At 37.2% G+C, this 21519-nt stretch overlaps 1 protein-coding gene across 19 annotated transcripts in view; it reads left to right on the top strand.

The window, feature by feature from the left end:
* Positions 1-21519, top strand: part of PDLIM5 (PDZ and LIM domain 5) — a 205560-nt gene that overhangs the window by 41195 nt on the left and 142846 nt on the right. For 17 of the 19 annotated variants that reach the window (XM_032239580.1, XM_032239584.1, XM_032239577.1 and 14 more), the window contains one exon: positions 19958-20109. The exons of the other annotated variants lie outside the window; for them this stretch is intronic. In XM_032239580.1, coding sequence (XP_032095471.1) covers positions 19958-20109 — 152 coding nt within the window. The remainder of the gene's footprint in view (positions 1-19957; positions 20110-21519) is intronic. 19 annotated transcript variants of the gene reach the window in all.

Genomic DNA, 21519 nt, shown 5'->3' with positions numbered 1-21519 from the left:
ACATTTCTTCATGCTTTTCAGCACATATACCTTGACATTTCTATATATCTTTTAAGGCTTCAATCAGTATGGCCCTCCTCAATGAAATCTTTCTCAATTTCAACACTTAAGTATAAGCTTATCCTGAGCATTCACTAAATTTTTTTTTTTTTTTGAGATGGAGTTTCACTCTGGTGGCCCAGGCTGGAGTGCAATGGTGTGATCTCGGCTCACTGCAATCCCTGCCTTCTGGGATCAGGCGATTCTCCTGCCTCAGCCTCCTGAGTAGCTGGGATTATAGGCACCTGTCACCACGCCTGGCTAATTTTTATATTTCTAGTAGAAACAGCGTTTTACCATGTTGGCCAGGCTGGTCTCAAACTCCTGACCTCAAGTGATCTACCTGCTTCGACCTCCCAAAGTGATGGGATTCAGGCATGACCCACTGTGCCTGACCACATGTTTTGTTTGTTTGTTTGTTTGTTTTTTCTGAGACAGAGTCTCACTCTGTCATCCAGGCTGGAGTGCAATGGCGTGATCTCAGCTCACTGTAACCTCTGCCTCCTGGGTTCAAGCAATTCTCCTGCCTCAGCCTCCCAAGTAGCTGGGACTACAGGTGCACTCTGCCATGCCTGGCTAGTTTATATGTATTTTAGTAGAGACAGGGTTTCACCATGTTACCCAGGCTGGTCTCCAACTCCTGAGCTCATGCAGTCTTCCTGCCTTAGCTTCACAAAGTGCTGGGATTACAGGCATGAGCCACAGCGCCTGGCCCAATCACATTTTATATATTCAGCACTGAATTCTAAAACTGACCACTGTTTCTGGCATATAATAGTGGTTCTCCTTACCACTAACTTAATTATGCTTGGACCAAATCAGGTTTCCCATCAGTAGTCAGTATTATATTCTACAGTATATCTTTCATGGTAATACTGTGTTCAACTTTAAAAGCTTATTAATTGTGATCATATTCCTACCAGAATTATACTATAAAGGTTCTACTTGTGTTTGTGAACATATGTGACAACAACACACATGTTAAAATAATTTGTTTCCGAGTTTTATAATATCTAATGACACAACTGTATAAGCATGATATTTTACTGTTTAAAATGTCAAAGTATCCTGATAAACTTTACTTTTATATTTTTCTTAAGATTCCTGGTTAAGTTGCAGTAACTTTGTATCATAAATTGACCTTAACAACATCTCCTGTTAGGTAGAATGACAAAATTAAAATGGAGGTGACTTAAAAAAAGAAAAAGTTTGGCCACTTTGAAGATAAAGTGCATATGCTAGAAACAGGGATGGTATACTTTGTGATCATGGAAGGCCTCCCTGCAGAAGTGACTTTTGAGCTGCAACTGGAATGGTGAGAAGATCATGATGCAAATTACTAGGGACAGAGCCCCACTCCCTTAAACCATTCCAGGGAGGGAAGGAGGTCCTCAGAAGCAAGGCGTACAGGTACAAAAGTTCCTAAACTCATGTATAATGTAGTTGTAGAGAGTTTCCAGTTTTCATGGAGCTGTGTGAGCTTGAAAGATGACAGTTTGAAAGATGACCATGGACCAGTTGCAAGAGGGGTCTTCCTGAATAGCCTGCTCTGTGGAGGAACTTCAGGACTTTTGTATGTCCTGGGGAGAGGGCAGAGAGGAGAGAAAACTCTAACAATGACTAAAATTGAATATCCCTCAATTCAGAGAAATGGGGACTTCAAAGTCAGCTTCATTAAAGAATGTGTGACATTTCTTGGAAAAAAAAAAAAAGTTTGGCATTGTAGTTATTTGTCCATCTACCCTAGGCTTACAGATTTGTTCATCAAGCCGCAAAAACCGATGATTTGCATATAACCAGTTGTCTTGAAAATTTTTTAAAATCTGAGTCATTTGACTTGTAAGTAGAAATGAAGTGAATGTATTACTCACTTTGTAGATAAAAACAAAAATAATGTTAGAATTCTTTTGGAAGTCTTATTAAATTGATGAATATATAAGAGGTTATTTTAATGACAGTCAGTACAAGATAAATTGACCGTGTTTAGCTCTCAAATCTTTTTATTCCCATTTGGAGTCAATACTATTACATCTTTATGGGACAATTTAAATATCCTGTGTAGAAATAACTTACAATACCCTAGATAATCAGAATTCCTTCTGGCCTAGGAGATCTCCTACTCTCTTGTTTCTTTCATTTACTAGTGTTATCACAGTCTAATAGAAAGGTATTTTAGTATTTTCTTTTAAAATTAAGTTTATTATTCATTTTAATAATATAAATCCAGGTTCCTGCTAGCTAGATTGAAGCTCATATTTCATTTTGTACAAAAAAGCAAAAAAACATGTCTGTGATCTGATTGAAATCACTGTGATGTGTAGTGAGAATCAGAACTTCTTGGTTGTACTACTTTCATGGAGAAAGGCTACCATATGTAATTGAAGTTGTGTAATGGTGCTCTTGTGTCTGGTCATTTATGCACCAGTAACTTGTTGAGTACATAATCTGTTTCTCATTTTCAGATTCATATGTCTCCTGTTCAGTACTCAGGGCTTGTGGTTGTCTGCCTTGTGTTTAGACATACACAGGAATCTCATTACTTTGCAATGAAATCCTTTTTATTTTTGGAATGTTCTGAATGTTTCCAAACTCTGAACTGTGCTGAGTATTGAAATCTTTCTTTTTGGAACTTGCACTCATGGACTATAGTTCTTATCTAGAGGATTATTAGATTCCTGGGTCCTCACTGAGACTTTCTAAACCAGGATCTCTTGCAATGAGTTAGCATAGTCTGTATTTTACAACAGTGCCCTGAGAGATTTTAAAGAGATAGGGTGGTGGAGTGGCGGAGGGGGGACCAAACCAAGGTGTTTTTCCTATTTTTATACCATTCAGCACAACACTTCTGACACTACGTGTGTGGGGATATTTCCCCACACACCAATGTATTGCAATTCAATTCTGACACTACCTACTTGGAGATAGATTTAGATCTTACAGATTGAGGGTTCAGTCCCACAAGACTGCTCCACATTTCAGATGTCAGTCTTAAGTCACTTTTTTTTTGAAACAGTTTTGCCCTGTCACCCAGGTTAGAGTGCAGTAGTATGATCTCGGTTCACTGCAGCCCCGCCTCTTAGGTTCAGGGGATTCTCATCTCAGTCACCCGAGTGGCTGGGATTATAGGTGTGTGCCACCACCATGCCCAGCTGAATTTTGAATTTTTAGTAGACATAGGGTTTCGCCATATTGCCCAGGCTGGTCTCAAACTCCTTGCCTCAAGTGATCTGCCCATCTCAGCCTCCCAAAGGGCTGAGATTATAGGCATAAGCCACCATGCATGGCTGGAAGTCACCTATATTTCTGACCAACTGGCTATCAATTGGTGGGTCCCATGACTCCCTCCTTGGGTTTGATTAATTTCTAGCAATGCTCACAAAACTCAGGGAAACACTTTACTTACATTTACCCATTTATTGTAAAGAATATTACAAAACATTACAGATGAACAGCCAGATGGGAGAGATGGACAGGGCAGGGAATATGAAAAGGGGAACAGAGCTTCTATGCCCTTTCTGGGAACCACCCTCCAGGCACCTCCATGTTTTCAGCCGTCCATCTAACACAGTCCTCATGGGTTTTTAAAGAAACTTCATTATGTAGTTATGATTGCTTATATCATTGGCCATTGGTGATCAACTCAAATTTCAGCCCCTTTCCCTTCCTGGAGGTTGGAGGTGGGGCTGAAAGTCTCAACCTTCTCATCATGCCTTGGTCTTTCTGGTAATGGGGGCGGGGAGGGAGAGGCCTCCATCCTGAAGCTATCTGGGGCCCCCAGCCACTGTCATCTCATTAGCGTACAAAAGACAGTTGTATCATTAAGGGATTTCAAGGATTTTAGGAGCTGTAAGGCAGGAAAGTGAACCAAATATATACTTCATAGTATCACAAATTTTGATCAGTCAAGTGGGGGAATTACTGCTCTGTAAAACAAGTGATTTTGTAAAACAAGTGTTTTACAGAGCAGTTGGTAGTATTGATTTATGGTGTACACAAGGAAAGTCCTTTATAGATTCTAGATTTACCTGCAATTTCTGGTAGTGAATTCTTGTTCTCTCTAACAGAAATGGCTGTAGCCTTATCCTTATATTTGAATGCTTGTGGGCTGTTACTTTGAAGGGCAAAAGTGATTTGATTCATCAAAGCACTGTTGTAATGAGTGAGAGAGGATGAATCAGCACACAGTGTGCTGCAGAAATACTCTGCCAGGGAAACCAGAATCTTGCTCCTCTGCTCCTTCACTGCCTCCCTGGTATAGACTTTGCTCAACTGGGAACGGTGACATTGCTTATCCCTAACTGCTGTCAGCACCCTGCCCTCTGCCAAGCCCAGTATTATCCAGAGCACAGGAACACATGATGCACCACTGCAGTAGAACAAGAATCTTCAGTATTGCTTCAGTTTATTTTACTTAGTTTTAAAAAAGAAAAAGAAGCAAAGAGGCACTGACATAAGAACATTTCCTTTCCATTTCTAGCTGCTGTTTTTGATGGTGCATTTGATTTCTTTAGAGGAAATAAAACATCTAGAGTTAAATCAATGCTTCGTGACAAGAGACCACAGAGCTGGAAGTGATCTACTAACATTTGGTGCTGTCTTGATAAAAGCCAATTGTGTAGGCTGGCTTACTGGGCAAAAAATAAATGAATAAACCAAGGATTGCAAAAAAAGGTACAGGAAACTTATAAGTGGTATTGGTGGAAGTTCTGAACTAAACAAAGAGCTGGAAGGAAAAGGCTCTCTAGGAGGTCAGAAACTTGGCTCCCTGGGTCAAGTGTTGATGAGCCTTGGTTTTGAAAGGCTACAGCTGTAAAAAGGAGTCTGATGCCATATGTCCTGGGGCTGGAATGGACTGAAGACTTCCTCGCCTTCTCTAAGGGATAGTAGAACATACTTAGTAGAAAATGATAGGAGGAACCAGGAGTTGGCAAGCATGGATTTCTTGAAAACAATCTGGCATGCAGGAGTAATAGCACATACTATGTACAATCTATTATAAAGAAGGAAATCACACTAGTTGATATGGAAGCATATTGTAAACTTAGATTGTTCAGAAGTTATTTATCATCCAATAATGTGCTCTTTATCATAACTTTCAATGGTAAAAACCATGATTACTTTTGCACCAACCTAATATGACTTTTGGCAGCCTTGCTATCCTTGACTCTCAATTTCCTTGTTACTTTCTCCTTATGCTATAAACACCTTTAATTGCCTGCCATTTCCTGGAAATGGTTGTGTCTTTCACATGTTTTTTGTTTTTGCTTATAGTACATATTTCTTTCTTTTTTGTTTCTGCAAATTCTAACCCATATTTTATTACTCAAAGCAATTATCATCTCCTGAGAAACTGTCTTCATGCCACCAAAATATATTAGTTGTTCCAGTCTTTGTGTTATTGATAGCTTTTATACATTTCATCATTATATCATAATGACCCAGATTATCTTTTCTCTTTGCTTGTACCTCTGCCTGGAATGCCTTCTCTCTGGACATCTACATTGTTCTCTCCTTTACTTTGTTTTGGTCTGTGGTCTCTGTTCAAATGTCACTCCCACCAGAAGTCTTCCCTGACTACCCAAACTTAAACTAGAATCTCTTGGCATTTTCTGTACCCTTTCTCTGCTCTATTTTCCCTTTGTAGTACATTTTTTACTTCCTGACATTTTACTATAGATTTGTGTTTATTTGTTGGTTTTCTCTTTCCCCCAATAAGTTCCATGAGTGCAAGGACCTCATTTTGTTCATTGCTGTATCACGCCATACCTAGAATGGCCTAGCACATAGTAGATACTTAGCAAGTATTTGTTGAATGATAGAATGAATGAATATTTTATTTCTTCATGTATTAGTCAGGGTTCTCTAGAGGGACAGAACTAATGGAATATATACATATATACATATGTGTATATCTATAAAGGCAAGTTTATTAAGTATTATCTCATGCTCACAAGGTCCCAAATAGGCTATCTGCAGCCTGAGGAGCAAGGAGAGCCAGTCCGAGTTCAGAACTGAAGAACTTGGAGTCCGATGGTTGAGGGCGGGAAGAATGCAGCACGGGAGAAAGATGTAGGCTGGGAGGTTAGGCCAGTCTCTGTTTTCACATTTTTCTGACCAAAACCCAGACCTTTTTGTAATTTCCAGCTTACTTCTGTATGTTCAAATTTGGTTGTTGTTCATTTGATAGTCCTAATTTTGTTGCTGTTTTAATCAATTTTGCAATGATCTTGTCTTTTTCATCTTAGACCCAGAGCTGATTTTAACCATTTAATGCTAATCTCAAGAATTCTCCCAGTTATTTTAATATTTTAAAATAGGGAAATAGGCCAGCCATGGTGGCTCACACTTGTAATCCCAGCACTTGGGGAGGCTGAGGCAAGCGGATAACTTGAGGCCAGGAGTTCGAGACCAGCCTGGCCAACATGGTGAAACCGTCTCTCTACTAAAAAAATACAAAAATTAACTGGGCGTGGTGGTATAAATAAAATTAAATAAAATAAGGAAATAAAAATAATACATATGTAGCAATTGGGGAAGAATACAAATTTGTTGCCCACAAGAAGAATGAGTATTGGTGTTAATAACTGTTTAATGAAAAATTGTAAAGTCTACATAAATATTTATCATCTTTTATAATCGAAAGGGGCCCTAGAAACATTCGATCTGACCATCTTGTATGGCTAAGTAGAATGAGGCCAGAGATGTAAATAATGCTCACAGTCACAAGATTCGTTAGTGGTAGGTAGAGCTGGAATTGCCCTCAGGTTTCTTTTATAATACTAAGGGTTGCCAGGGCATGGGCTGTCAGGCACTTTCATACATATTTGGTGGAATTATAAATGCCCACAAATATTCTGGCTAGCAATCTACTATCATAGAACATAAATTTTATATGTGCATAACTTTTTATGTATGTTTATTTTTTATTTTTTTCATTTTTAATTTTTGTGGGTACATAGTAGATATATATATTTATGGGGTACATGAGATATTTTCATACAGGCATGCAATACATAATAATCACATCATGGAGAATTATGTCTCCATACCCGAAGCATTTATCCTTTGTGTTACAAACGGTCCAGTTATACTCTTATAGTTATTTTAAAATGTACAATTAAGTTATTATTGACTGTAGTCACTCTGTTTTACTATCAAGTAGTAGGTCACATACATTCCTTTTAACTGTATTTTCCCTATCAACCATCCCTCCCAACACACACACACACACACACACACACACACACACACACCCCTTCATGACCTTTCCCAGCCTCGGGTAACCATCCTTCTACTCTCTCTGTCAATGAATTCAATTATTTTGGTTTTTTTTTGTTCCACAAATAAGTGAAAACCTGTTTATCTTTCTGTGCCTAGCTTTTTTCACTTAACAAAATGATCTCCACTTCCATTCATGTGGTTGCAAATGACAGAGTCTCATTCCGTTTTATGGTGAATAGTACTCCAGTGTGTATATGTATCACATTTCCTTTATCCATTCATCTGTTGATGGACACTTAGGTTGCTTCAAAATCTTGGCCATTGTGAACACTGCTGCAACAAACATGAAAGTGTAGATATCTTTTCAATAATCTGATTTCCTTTCTGTTGAGTGTATAGCTATCAGTGGGATTGCTGGATCATATAGTAGCTCTATCTTTTCTTTTTTTTCTGGAGATGGAGTCTTGCTCTGTCTCCAGGCTGGAGTGCAGTGGCTCGATCTTGGTTCCCTGCAACCTGTGCCTCCTGGGTTCAAGCGATTTTGCTGCCTCAGCCTCCTGGGTAGCTGGGACTATAGGCATGCACTACCACAGTCGGGTAATTTTTGTAACTTTGTAATTTTAATACAGATAGGGTTTCACCATGTTGACCATGATGGTCTTGATCTCCTGTCCTCATGATCTGCCCACCTTGGCCTCCTAAAGTGCTGGGATTACAGGCGTGAGCCACCATGCCCGGCCAGTAGCTCTATTTTTAATTTTGAGGAGCCTTCAAACAATTCTCCATAGTGTTATACTAATTTGCATTCCCACCAACAGTGTACAAGGGTTCCCTTTTCTCCACATCGTCACCAGCATTTGTTATTGCCTGTATTTTGGATAAAAGCAATTTTAACTGGGATGAGATGGTATCTCATAGTTTTGATTTGCATTTCTCTGATGATTGATGTTGAGCACCTTTTCATATGCCTGTTTGCCATTTATGTGTCTTTTGAGAAATGTCTATTCAAATCTTTTGCCAGTTTTTTAATTGGATTATTAATTTTTTTTCATAGAGAGTTGTTTGTCAGGTAGCTTGCATTTTCTCCCATTGTATGTTTTGCCTCTTCACTTTTTTTATGATTTCCTTCATTGTGCAGAAGCTTTTAAGCATGATGTGATCCCATTTGTTCATTTTATGGTTTGGTTTTGCCTGTGCTAGTAAGATATTGTTCAAGAAATTTTTGCCCAGACCAACGTCCTGGAGAGTTTCTCCAATGTTTTCTAGTAGTAGTTTCATAGTTTGAGATATTAGAGTTAAGTCTTTAATCCATTTTGATTTGATTTTTGTATATGATGAGAGATAGAGGTCTAGTTTCTTTCTTTTGCATATGGATATTCTGTTTTCCCAGCACCATTTATTAAAGAGACTGCCTTTTCCCCAGTGTATGGTCTTGGCACTTCTGCCGAAAATGAATTTCTTGCAGGTATGTGGATTTGTTTCTGTGTTCTCCATTGTGTTCATTGGTTTATATTTCTGTTTTTATGCCAATACCATGCTGTTTGGTTACTGTGACCCTGTAGTATAATTTGAAATAAGGTAATGTGATTACTCCAGTTTTGTTCTTTGTGTTAAGGATAGCTTTGACTATTCCAGGTCTTTTGTGATTCCATATAAATTTTAGGATTGCTTTTTCTATTTCTGTGAAGAATGTCATTGGTATTTTGATAGAGATTCTACTGAATCTGTAGATTGCTTTGGATAATATGCACATTTTAACAATGTTGATTCTTTCAATCCTTGAACATGGAATATCTTTCCCTTTGTTCCTGTCCTCTTCCATTTCTTTCATCTGCATTTTTTAGTTTTCATTGTAGAGCTCTTCTTTGGGTAAGTTAATTCTGAGGTTCTTAATTTTTGACTATTGTAAATGGGATTACTTTTTCAGTTTCTTTTTTGGATTGTTCATTTTTGGCATATAGAAATGCTATTGATTTTCGTATGTTGATTTTGTATCCTGCAACTTTACCGAGTGTGTGTGTGTGTTTGTGTGTGTGTGTATTCTTTAGGGTTTTCCAAATATAAGATCATATCATCTGCAAATAAGGATAATTTGCCTTCTTCCATTCCAGTTTGGGTGCCCTTTATATCTTTTTCTTGTCTGATTGTTCTAGCTAGAATTTCTAGTACTGTGTTGAGTAAGTGATGAAAATGGGCATCCTTGTCATGTTTCAGATTTTAGAGGAAAGTTTTCAGTTTTCCCCATTCAGCATAATACTAGCTGTGGGTCTGTCATATATGGCTTTTATTATGTTGTGATATGTTCCTTCTTTCCCCAGTTTTTTTAGGGTTTTTATCATGAAGGGATGTTGAATTTCATCAAATGCTTTTTCAGCATCAATTGAAATGATCATATGGTTTTGGTCCTTCATTTTGTTGATATGATGCATCACATTAATAATTTGCATATGTTTGCATTAATATTGATTAATTTGCAACATCCTTACATCCTAGGGATAAACCCCGCTTGGTCATGATGAATGATCTTTCTAATGTATTGTTGAATTCAGTTTGCTAGTATTTTCTTGAGAATTTTTGCTTCAATGTTCATCAGAGATACTGGCCTGCAGTTTTCTTTTTTTTGATGCCTCTTTGTCTGGTTTTGGAATCAGGGTAATACTAGACACATATAATGAATTTGAAAGTATTCCTTCCTTTTTTATTTTTCAGGACAGTTTAAGTAGGATTGTATTAAAGTTCTTCAAATGTCTGGTGGACTTCAGCAATGAAGCCACTGGGTGCCAGCCTTTTCTTTACTGGGAGACTTTCTGTTATGGCTTTGATCTCATTACATATTACTTGTCTATTCAGGTTTTGGATTTCCTCCTGGTTCAGTCTCGGTAAGTTTTTTGTGACTAGGAATTTGTCCTTTCTTCTAGATTACCCATGTATTGGCATACAGTGTTTCATAGTAGCCACTAATGATCCTTTGGATTTCTGCAGTAACAGTGTATCTCCTTTTTCATTTCTGATTTTATTTTTAAATTTGCATACCTTTTAAGAAAGAGTTTCTAAAGAAAAAGACATATATGCCAAAATAGAAGTATAATATTATTATTCATTTTATGTATAAGAACAAAAAAAATAGGTGGGAGGCCAAGGCGGGAGGATCATGAGGTCAGGAGTTCAAGACCAGTCTGGACAAGATAGTGAAACCCCATCTCTACTAAAAATACAAAAATTAGCCCAGCATGGTTGTGGGTGCCAGTAAGCCCAACTACTTGGGAGGCTGAGGCAGAGAATTTCTTGAACCAGGGTGGTAGAGATTGCAGTGAGCTGAGATCATGCCACTGCACTCCAGCCTGGGCAACAGAGCAAGACTCTGTCTGAAGAAAAAAAAAAAAAGAACGAAAAAATGAGGAAGTGACTTAAAAGGCTCAATAGTAGCCTGTTTATTAAATGCCTTTGATTTACAGTGTAGTTATTCATCAGATGTTTATTGTGTTTTGTGTTTACATTCATGTACAATAGACCTAAATAGAAATATAAGATACAGTTAGAAGAGCATTGTATTATGGAGAATTGTGAACACATGTGAAAAGTGAAGTAGTATAAAACAGTAGATGAGAGAAAGAGCCATGCTTCTTTTTAAATATCTTTTCTTAGAATTGAAGGTAATGCCTTATTGGAATAGACCTTTATTAAATGTTACTGATTAACACTTGAACATTATAAAGATTTTTAAAAAGCAAATCTCTGTTTTTGTAAGTTATACTTAGCATGTGAAATCATGATTTTGTGCCATTTGGAATAAGCATTCTGCTTTAAAAGTTCTTAAATTTTCTTGAGCATTTGTTTTGAAGCATCTTTAGCTTGTGGGTTTTGAAAGGCCTGGGATTTTTTCTCCTACCGTAGAAGTATGCTCGCCTGGTAGTTACCAACCACACTTGGAGAAACTCCATTCTCAGGTTTCATTACATCGTAAGTTCTTAAAATTTTTTGGGGTTATAGATGCCTTTGAGAATTTGTGGAAAGTTGTGGCCCCACTCAATGAAAAATACATACATGCTTGCACAGAATTTGCTTACAATTTCAGATTTGTCTCATCATCGAGGGAGGGGTGAAATGTAGGATTATCATTGTTAATCTTTTCCCAGGTATCCTAGATTTGATTAATTTGCTTTTAGTCTTTTATAATTATTTGTGACATTTCCTATCATTTATCTTATTATTCCAGAGTAGACTACATAGAAACACTGATTTCTCTGTAATGAACAAATTTTGTTTAATTTTCAGATGTTTATGGATGTGTTCTTTTTACAGACTATCATACTTCCTTTTTTCCTTTGTTTTTTTTTTTGTTGTTGTTTGACATGGAGTTTCACTCTTTTTGCCCAGGTTGGAGTGCAATGGCATGATCTTGGCTCACTGCAGCCTCCTCCTCCTCCTGGGTTCGAGCAATTCTCCTGGCTCAGCCTGTCAAGTAGCTGGGATTACAGGCATGTGCTACCATGCCCAGCTAATTTTGTATTTGTAGTAGAGATGGGGTTTCACCATATTGGTCAGGCTGGTCTTGAACTCCTGACCTCAGATGATCTGCCCACTTTGGCCTCCCAAAGTACTGGGATTACAGATGTGAGCCACCATGCCTGGCCCATACTTTCACATTTCTAATAGAATATTCACACATTAACAATTTGGATTTAGACTTACATATATTAGCTACAAATAAAAAATGTTAATGAGACATCTCAATAGTAAATCACAGTTGATGAAGACATGTTTCTATTTGTTAGGCCTTTGGTAGAGTAGAGTAAGATGCTATTTTACTAGATAAGGGTTCATTGTAGGAAATAGAGTACTAGAACAGACAGTACAGTATCAGCAAAAGCCCTGTGTTTGAACTAGATAGTTCCATGGCTACATTAGGAAAGAGGCATAATTGCCCTCTTCTGTTTGGTTTTATAAGGGATGACACATACTTTGAGGTATTCTCCTCATTGTTACCATATAAGGTGTATTCTCTAACTTTTGAGTAAAATTGGCATAACCAAAATAAGGCCTACTGTTAAAGAAAGTACTGCTCATGAGTCAGGATTTTACGTTTGCTTACAGAGAGATATCAGTGATTGCTTGTTTTATTTCCCTACCATTCTCACCTACAAAAAGGCATATCGTTTTATTTCACAGAAGAAGATAATAAATCCAAAGCGCTCTCTCTCTCTCTCTCTCTCTCTCTTTTAATCCATATGATGTCTCACTTGTTTCCCAGGCTGGAGTGCAATCATAGCTCACTGCAGCCTTTACCTCCTGGGTTCAGGTCATTCTCCTGCCTCAGCCTCCTAAGTAGCTGGGACCACAGGTATGCACCACCATGTCTGGCTAATTTTTAAATTTTTTATAGAGACAGGATCTCACTGTGCTACCCAGGCTGGTCTCAAACTCCTGGGATCAAGTGATCCTCTCACCTCAGCCTACCGAAGTGCTAGTATTATAGGAATGAACCACTGTGCCCACCCCAACCTTAGATTTTTAAGAGCCACGTTCACATTAGTCACCTAAGCCAGAGATTGACATTTTAAATATAGTGAATAGTATTTGTAGTCTGGTCAAAGTGCCAACATTATATAACAACAAAAATAGTGCAGGATAGAACAGTGTTAGGTTCTGAAGTGTAATATTGCAAGGTAGATTAATAAGCACTAGGATGATAGTAAACCAGTTATGATTTGAAAAAAGCTTTAATTCATATATTGGGAGAAAATCAGCACTTCACACGTTTTTTTTACTTTTGCTCCCTTTACTAGTTCCTCAGTTGCTAGTAAAAAACTCCATCAGAATTTTACTTATATGTGATATTTGGTAGTGGGTTGAGTAGTACATACTGTTGGCAGCAAAACAAGTTCTCTGTTATAGGTGTAATCCTCATACATTCTTACGTAGGTGTTTTGCAAGGGGATGGTGATGCAAAAAGTCACATAGTCATGTTTATGGTATCCTGGGAAGTATGTGGGAGAGAGATAACTAGAAACTGTCAACCATAGTCTCATGGTTGGTTCAGATTCAAATTTTTTATTTGACAGCAGATACTGGAAAATACATTTTAAAACAAAATTCAAGATTGCTCATTAAGTAGATTTTAAGAAAAATGACACTTTTCTCAGTGCTTTTTCTGCCTCAAGAAAGTTGTGTTTGTCAGATTGATATAATTTTATTAGCATAATTCTTCAAATTTTGGTAACAGCACTGTTAGAAAAACAATAGCTTTCATTTTCCCATGGTTTGGTTCCCAGGGTTTATGGACATGGGAAATTTCTGTTAGTGTTTCTTTTTGTAGCTCTCATGTTTATGTGTACCTTTTTTACATTTACTATGTCTGATGGCATTCCTGCCATACCCGTGGTGTTAGGGTCATGTGTTTCCAGGCATTCCATATTTGTTGAAAATATGCAGAAGATTGAAACTTGCCCTTTGGTAGTGGCTCATTATATAAGTACATCTCCTACTTGTTGCCTGTAGTACATTACAGGAGAATCACCAAAGTAAATTTCTTTTGAATCAGCATAAATTGTTCTATTTAGTAAACATCTGACTATTAAAATGGTGTTACCTGGCTGTATTATAAATCATTTCTATTGCCAATGACTGTTTTCTTAGTTTGGCAACTGCTGTCTTATTTCCAAGAAAAAGCAAATAGAGGTTTTGTATACATACTCTTTCCTACAATTCAGAAGGATAAATTTCATACATAGTGAATTCTAACACATTGGAGTCACTGTTATTGCTAAACATTGTGCCTTTTATGGAAAAGCTTGGGGCATATAGCAGCTATATTGAATGATTATATTTAAGAGAAATCTTAGATGGTTAGACTTATTTAAAAAGGTATCTGCCATAATGGGTTATATTTTTAAAAGTGAAAGCTCTATTGGTTTGTTTGTGGTGGAAGTGCTGTCAAGAGGTAATAGCTAAGGGCAAGGGCTAGTGTAGCAGGTATATCTAACTCCTTCTAAGTCCTAAATAACATATTTCTTTGTGGATAAGTTTTCTACTTAGTGCACTTTTGAGTTCCTTGTCAAAGTGTTCCGCTATCTTGAGATACTAGTATTTTATAATTTTATAAAGACACAGTACTACTTTTTCTCCTGTTGTTAAAATGGTTAGGAACAAATGCTGGAATATTGTATATGGAGGCTAAGCATTTTGGGTAATTTTAGTTATAAATTTTATTTGAGAACAATAAATTGATGACATGTTTAATGACACACAAGAATTACTGTGAGAAGATTGACTCAATTATAATTACTAATTATGTTCATGTATATTATTTTAACTGCAAATCAAAACATAGAATCTTCTCTCTTCTATAATTAGTGGTTATTTTGATGTTCGGTTTAAATATTATTTTGCGCATATGTACTTGGATGTATCTCACACCTAGAGAAAAGGCCTGGATCTCGCTTTCCAACATCTGAGACATCTCATGATCCTTTCTTCCCTCATGGTCTTGCTTCCCTCCTCTACCATCTAAACTAATACTCTTCGTTTCCCTGTGTGTTCTTTTTCTTTTATTCCTGTCCTTCTCTGACCTCCAGCTCAAGGCTTCTTCACCATCATCACCTTATTGATTCTTATCCTTTGGCCTTTTGGTACAGTGGCAACGCCTAACTCTCCTGGGAAATGGTGACAAGAGGCCACCATTCCGTAGGAATGGATTTTGGAAAACTCATAATTGGATAATAGTAAGCAGGGAAGGAGGGTGCAGTGAACTAGATTCTGAATGTGTGGCATACTCATCTCTGTTGCTTAGTGAGGGGAAAGTTAGGCTTAGAGAAGCAGAAGGAAGTTTAAGTAAGGAAGTGAAAACCCAGAAGGAGGTATGACTGGTCAGTTTGAAATGCTATCTTTTCTGTCCTGTGCGACCTTGAAGTAGGCTTCCCACCTATGTGAATTTGTGGCATCGTATAAAAATAAACAATAATATTGAACATTTCCTGTACATTTTATGGTACGTGCTGTGCTGGTGTTTTATTTAACCTGCTCAGCAGCTCTGTGAAGGAGGTGGAATTATGGTCCTCATTTTCAAAGAGAGGAAACTGGGACTTAGAGAAGCCAAGTAAATTCAGGTAACACAACTAGTAAATAGCAGAACATGAATATGAACTCATTTGCCTAACTTGAAAACCTGTGTTCGGCATCGTGGTCTTATTTGTTGTATGGACACAGGCAAGTTATTTAATCATATTGAAGCTCTGTTTTCCCACCTGTAAAACAGACTACAACTACCTTGCAATAGAGAGGAATGTTGAAGCATCCCCCAAAGTCCCCAACTTACTGTTCGTGTTTTGTAGATAGTACTAATTACTTTTTCTGGGTCATTTCTTTCTTAGGATAGTAAAACACTACGTGAGAGGAGCTACCTTCCTAAAATGACTGAAAAAATTTTTTCCTTTGGGTCTTTCCTAGTAAAGTAGGATGGGCAAGCCAAGGATCTGGTTCCATTTTCTTTTACATTCTCCCCCCAAACCCCCACAGTCTTTGCTATCTGCTTGCTAAAGACCGGACTTCCTTTTCAAGAGAAGACTTCTTGTAATCTATGATTACAGATAAAAGGATTAAAATGCAGCTGTTCCTAGGGATGAGTTTTAATCTGAGTACAGATAATTGATATTAGATCCTTTCCTACCGAAATTAATGGGGAGGCTTAGTAAAGATAACTCTCTCTTCAAAAGCATACAGTTTTCTGGTTTTCCTTCATTTCAGCATCAGTGAACAGACCTGAACACAGAGGTAGTTCCAACATGTACAGCCATGTGTGCTTGCTGTAAAGTGAGACCACAAAGTAATGTTTTTGAAGAAGCACACAGCTACAATTAAGTCTGTGGAAAATTGGATTGGATAGCAGTATTGAAAAATGCATTTAAAGATCAAAAAAGAAGCATTTGCTTGTGATTAGTTTGATTTATACTGAGCTCAACCCAGGAGCCTCCCACAACTGCTTCCTTCCTACGCTGTGCATTTATGAAATACACACACACTTACGGCTGCCATGTTCAAGATGTACTAATGACAGAAAGTTACTATTGCTTTAAACAAAGGTAAGCTATTCAGACTTGAAATTCAACAGTGAAACAAACAAACAAAGAGCTGTGCAAATAATGAATGACTTTGTAGTCTTTCCTTAGCTGCTCATATTCATAATGCTACATCCTACCCAATTAAGAGAAGCAACATTTATCTTTCTAATGAGTGAAAAGATTGAGGAAGTGGTTCTGGGGATAAATGAAGCTATAGGAATATTTAGTTAAGTGCTGCCTTTTTACAAGTCCTGAATTTGTTTTTCTGTGTATTGGGCATTTCCCACTATATATCGCATTAGTTCAAGCTCATCATGCCCTTAAGTTTACGATATATGAGTAGGAAGCTGAGGTAGAGAATAATGAAGATGGTTAGAGATTCCAAAAAGACATCAGTGTCAAAAACTCAAGATAATTAATATTACCAAGCTGAAAAACTGTAAAAAAAAAAAAAAAAAAAGGAGTTTGTATGGCATTTTAAATATATGAAAAATTATTCAGATGGTGATGGACATTTGTTTCCATTTGTGCTAATTGGTTGAGAAATAATTGAGATTCAGTACAGTTAAGTTCTTAATACTTATTGTACTAAGTTACCAAGGGAAGTTGTGTAAGTTTTAGAAAACCTACAATATTCAAGGGTCTCGGAGAAGAGCAAATTTTAAAACATAACCCTGATCTTATGGAGCTTGTTTTGAAGTTGGAAACAGATTGGTGACAAATTATAGGTGTTTTTTTTAAATTTTTTTTTTTAATTTTACATTATAGGAAGCAGAAGACATTTGCAGTTTTTCTACTCTCATTTTATAAAGAGAAAGTTGATATGATAAGAACTCTCCAGTACGAGAGGTAGTGGGGGCCACCATTCGGGAATGTAAAAGATAAATATGGAGCACGTCAAGGTAGGGAAGGTCTGTAGAAAACTCTAGTGGAAAGCAAGTAGGGTATAGGCAGGGTCAAGGTAAAAGTTGAGCAAGACTTGGAGTATCACAGGAGAGGAATGGAAGGATGGACAGATTACATTTACATTGGTACATTTAGAAATTTTCCTAGATGTGACACTTAAAGAAGGGGCAGAATCTATGTAGCTATGGGATTCCTGTGCTCCATGATCTGAAAATAAGTGTGACAGAATAAAAGCGGTCCTAGAAAGAAAGGTAATTCTAAGAAATTGGTTTTGAACATCTTGAGATGATGGAATCTCAAGAGATCAAGTATGTAAGGGGAGCAGAATAAGAAAAGTTATTTGGTTATGACATTGTCTTTGATTCCATTACTTTCTACATTGTTCATCACCTTTATGTTACTACTAAGTAGGAGTATTTAAGTTGCTTCTTTTGGGTACATTTAGAACAAGTGCCCATAGATTTCAGTGTTTCTGTTTTAAGACTACTTTAGGTGAGGATAGTGAGGTAATTTAACTGCATTCTATTTCTGGTTAATTATTTTTTATTTTCATTTATTTTATTTTATTATTATTTTTCAAGATGGAGTCTCACTCTGTTGCTTAGGCTGGAGTGTAGTGGTACAATCTCAGCTCACTGCAGTCTCCGCCTCCTGGGTTCAAGCAATTCTCCTGCCTCAGTCACCTGAGTAGCTGGGATTACAGGCAGCCACCACCATGCCCAGCTAATTTTTGTATTTTTAGTAGAGACGGGGTTTCACCATGTTGGCCAGGCTGGTCTTGAACTTCTGACCTCAGGTGATCCTCCTACCTCTGTCTCCCAAAGTGCTGGGATTACAGGCGTGAGCCACCAAGCCAGGCCTAATTTTTTTTTTAATACTTGCCTTTCTTTGCTAAAATAAAATCTATGATGACTTATGTTTATATTTTCTTTTGTTACAAAAATTTCAAATTTCAATTCATTTGCTGATTTTAGTAGGGAATAGATGTCCCTTTGTGTCACAGAAGTCTTCCAGATTTGACTTTTATTTTAGGATTAAACCTGTAACTTTGTATAGGTAGCAGCTCATAGATAAACTTTTAAAACTAGCAGGGACCTTAGAAGACCTTTAAGATCATCTGGTGCAGGCCCCACATTTCTCAGATCAACAATCTGAGGTCAAGGGAATAATAATACATTAATAGCTAAAATTTATTGAACTGCATTATCTGTATATAATCATTATGATAACCTTGATAGCATAAGTGAAATGACCTTCCCAAAGTCCCAGAGAAAGTGGTATATAGCCCACTTTCAGAACTATTTTCTTTAAATGTTTTCTAAAATCATTAGTTTTTTTAAAAACTGTGATAAAATTATATAACATAAAAGTTAACCATGTTTACCATTTTATTTTATTTTTAATTTTTTGCGGGGAGACAAGAGTCTTGCTCTGTCACCCAGGCTGGAGTACAGTGGCACGATCTTGCCCCACTGCAACCTACGCCTCCTGAGTTCAAGCGATTCTCCTGTCTCAGCCTCCTGAGTAGCTGGGATTACAGGCGTGCACCACCATGCCCAGCTAATTTTTGTATTTTTAGTACAGACGGGGTTTCACCATGTTGGCCAGGCTGGTCTCAAACACCTGACCTCAAGTGATCTGCCCACCTCAGCCTCCCAAAGTGGTTTATTATTTTAAAATGTTGCATTCACTGAATACTCACAATGTTGTGCAACCTTCCTGACTATCTATTTCTAGAACTTTTTCATCATCACAAACAGAAACTAAGATTTTAGTTTCAAGTACTAGAGGAATACTGGTTATTTACTTGCTTTTTTAGGCCTAGTCTCACTCATCTTTCAGCAACTCAGTATTCAGTGTGATCTATTTGTACTTACTGAATGCTGAGTTGTCATTTCAGTTTGAATGGTTTCTTTGATTTGTACTCGTTTCATATTTCTAGGTATCTATGAAAAGTTCACTGTCACTCATCTAGTGTAATATTATATCTGCTTCTTTTGGGGCAATGAAATACATATGCACGAAATTTGAAGGAGATCAAACTAAATAATGTAAACACATAGAAGATTTTATTGAGCAGGGGAAGAGAAACTAAGGATTAAGGACTGTGATACACACCAAAAAGTCTGGTTGTCTCAGATACAAAGAGTTTCCCTTCTGAGAATGAAAGCCTAGAGCAGGAAGCACACCCAGTATAAAAGATACTTGGGCGTGGAATCTGAAAGACTTCAATCCCCGAACCCTGCATATGAACTGGACTCAACAGGAAGGATTGTTTAGCAGATCTTCCTTCTCTATTCCTCTTTGTGCTCAAACAAAAATACAGCTGTTAAAAGAGTTTTAAAAAATTATTTCTAAAAGAGTATAAAAACCCTATTCAGATTGCATTCTTTTTATTCTGCTAAAATGTGAAGTTTTTGTTGTTGCTTCTCTTCCTGATTCATAAAAATCACACAACTACTGTTGCACAATGAAGAAATGATCAGGGAATCTTTCTCAGAAAATTATTTCCATTTTTTTTAAAGAGAGCAAATAAGAATTTAAGAAAATAAACATGAACATTTTTTGAATTTTGACTTTACATGCTAAAATTCTTTACATGTTAAACGAGATAGTTTTGTGTTACTTTAATAGTATATTAATATACTTTTGGTACAAGAAAAAGTATAAGTTTTATCAGGATTTATTATTCTTTTTCAAAGAGTGACACGCCTAATGAAATATATTTATTTCAGCTAAAAGATGGCGGCAAGGCAGCCCAGGCAAATGTAAGAATAGGTGATGTGGTTCTCACCATTGATGGAATAAGTGCACAAGGAATGACTCATCTTGAAGCCCAGAATAAGATTAAGGGTTGTACAGGCTCTTTAAATATGACTCTGCAAAGGTAAGTTGCTTTTTATTTGTCCCTGAAAGAGAAAACAACATTGAGGAATGTGTTTTTGTGTGTCTGATTCATGTGTTAACTACGACTCAGTTTCTGCTACCACTGTTTCAAGTAAATAAATAAAAAATAAGAATGGTTCTTAAATTGGATAATTGAGCAGCATGAGAATTGCTGAAAGGTATGAGTTATTTGTCCATCAAAAGGCATGTATTCCCATACTAATGAAAATTGTGTGGGCCTGTAATCCTAGCACTTTGGGAGGCCAAAGCGGGAGGATTGGTTGACCTAGGGAGTTTGAGACCAGCCTGGCCACTATAATGAGTTCTTGTCTCTACAAAACATAAAAAAATTAGCCAGGCGTGGTGGCATGTTCCTGTAGTCCCAGCTACTCAGGAGGCTGAGGTGGGAGGATTGCTTGAGCCCAAGAGGTCGAGGTTGCAGTAAACTCTGATTGTGCCACTGCACTCCAGCCTGGGTGACAGAATGAGACCCTGTCTTAAAAAGAAGAAGAGAAAAGAAAAGAAAATTGTGTATACAATTTCAGAGAATTCAGGAATTCTTGAAATTTTTCAGTGGAGTGCTGGCTAAGAATTCTTTTTGATAGGTAAAGTTCTGAGCAGTATATTAAAGGGTATTCTTTTAGCGTATGATATGGCTCTCCTTAGTTTGTCCTTTTCTCTTCTTTTTTTCTGAGTAGAAAAATAATTTTTAATGGACTCATTTGAAGGCTGAACTTTTTGAACTTACTGCTTTCTAAAGTCAGTCTGGCCATAATTATAAAATAATTAATCATCACATTATTTATAAAATATCAGGTATTTTGAGCATCCCATCATTTGAAACCTGTACCAAAATCACCTGGAGTGCTTGTTGAAAATACTGATTTCTATGCTGAATCAGAATTTCTGGAAGGAAAGACCAGGAGTTATATTTGTTGAAGTTCTTTGTGGTTATTATGACTTACAAAGTTTGATCACTGTAGTATCCTGGGCTAAAGGCAAGGGAGGAGAAAGAGGGAACAGAAGGTGACAGGATGGTGGCTGTGAAACCTTTAGCTTTATGAAGAAGGTAGCTTGATCATATATGAGATAGTTATGGAGAGTTTTAAGCAAATCTTTTTTTTGTTGATTACAAAAGTGTTCTGAATTCTACCAAATTTGGAAAACATCATTTTTCTCCCTCCCCAACCTGTTCCGTAGTTATATTGCATATGATTGTCTTGCGTGCCATGGCTCACGCATGTAATCCCAGGACGTTGGGAGGCCGAGGCAGGTGGATTACCTGAGGTCAGGAGTTTGAGACCAGCCTGGCCAACATGGTGAAACACAGTCTTTACTAAAAATACAAAAGTTAGATGGGTGTGGTGGTGCATGCCTGTAATTCCAAATTGATATTCACTCAGACAGGTAA

The sequence above is a fragment of the Sapajus apella genome, unplaced genomic scaffold (genome assembly GCF_009761245.1).
Source record: "Sapajus apella isolate SASKATOON/1434 unplaced genomic scaffold, GSC_monkey_1.0 scaffold45, whole genome shotgun sequence".
NCBI lineage: Eukaryota > Metazoa > Chordata > Mammalia > Primates > Cebidae > Sapajus > Sapajus apella.
The sequence above is the reverse complement of the archived record's forward strand: the minus strand, read 5'-3'. Positions and strand labels throughout refer to the sequence as shown.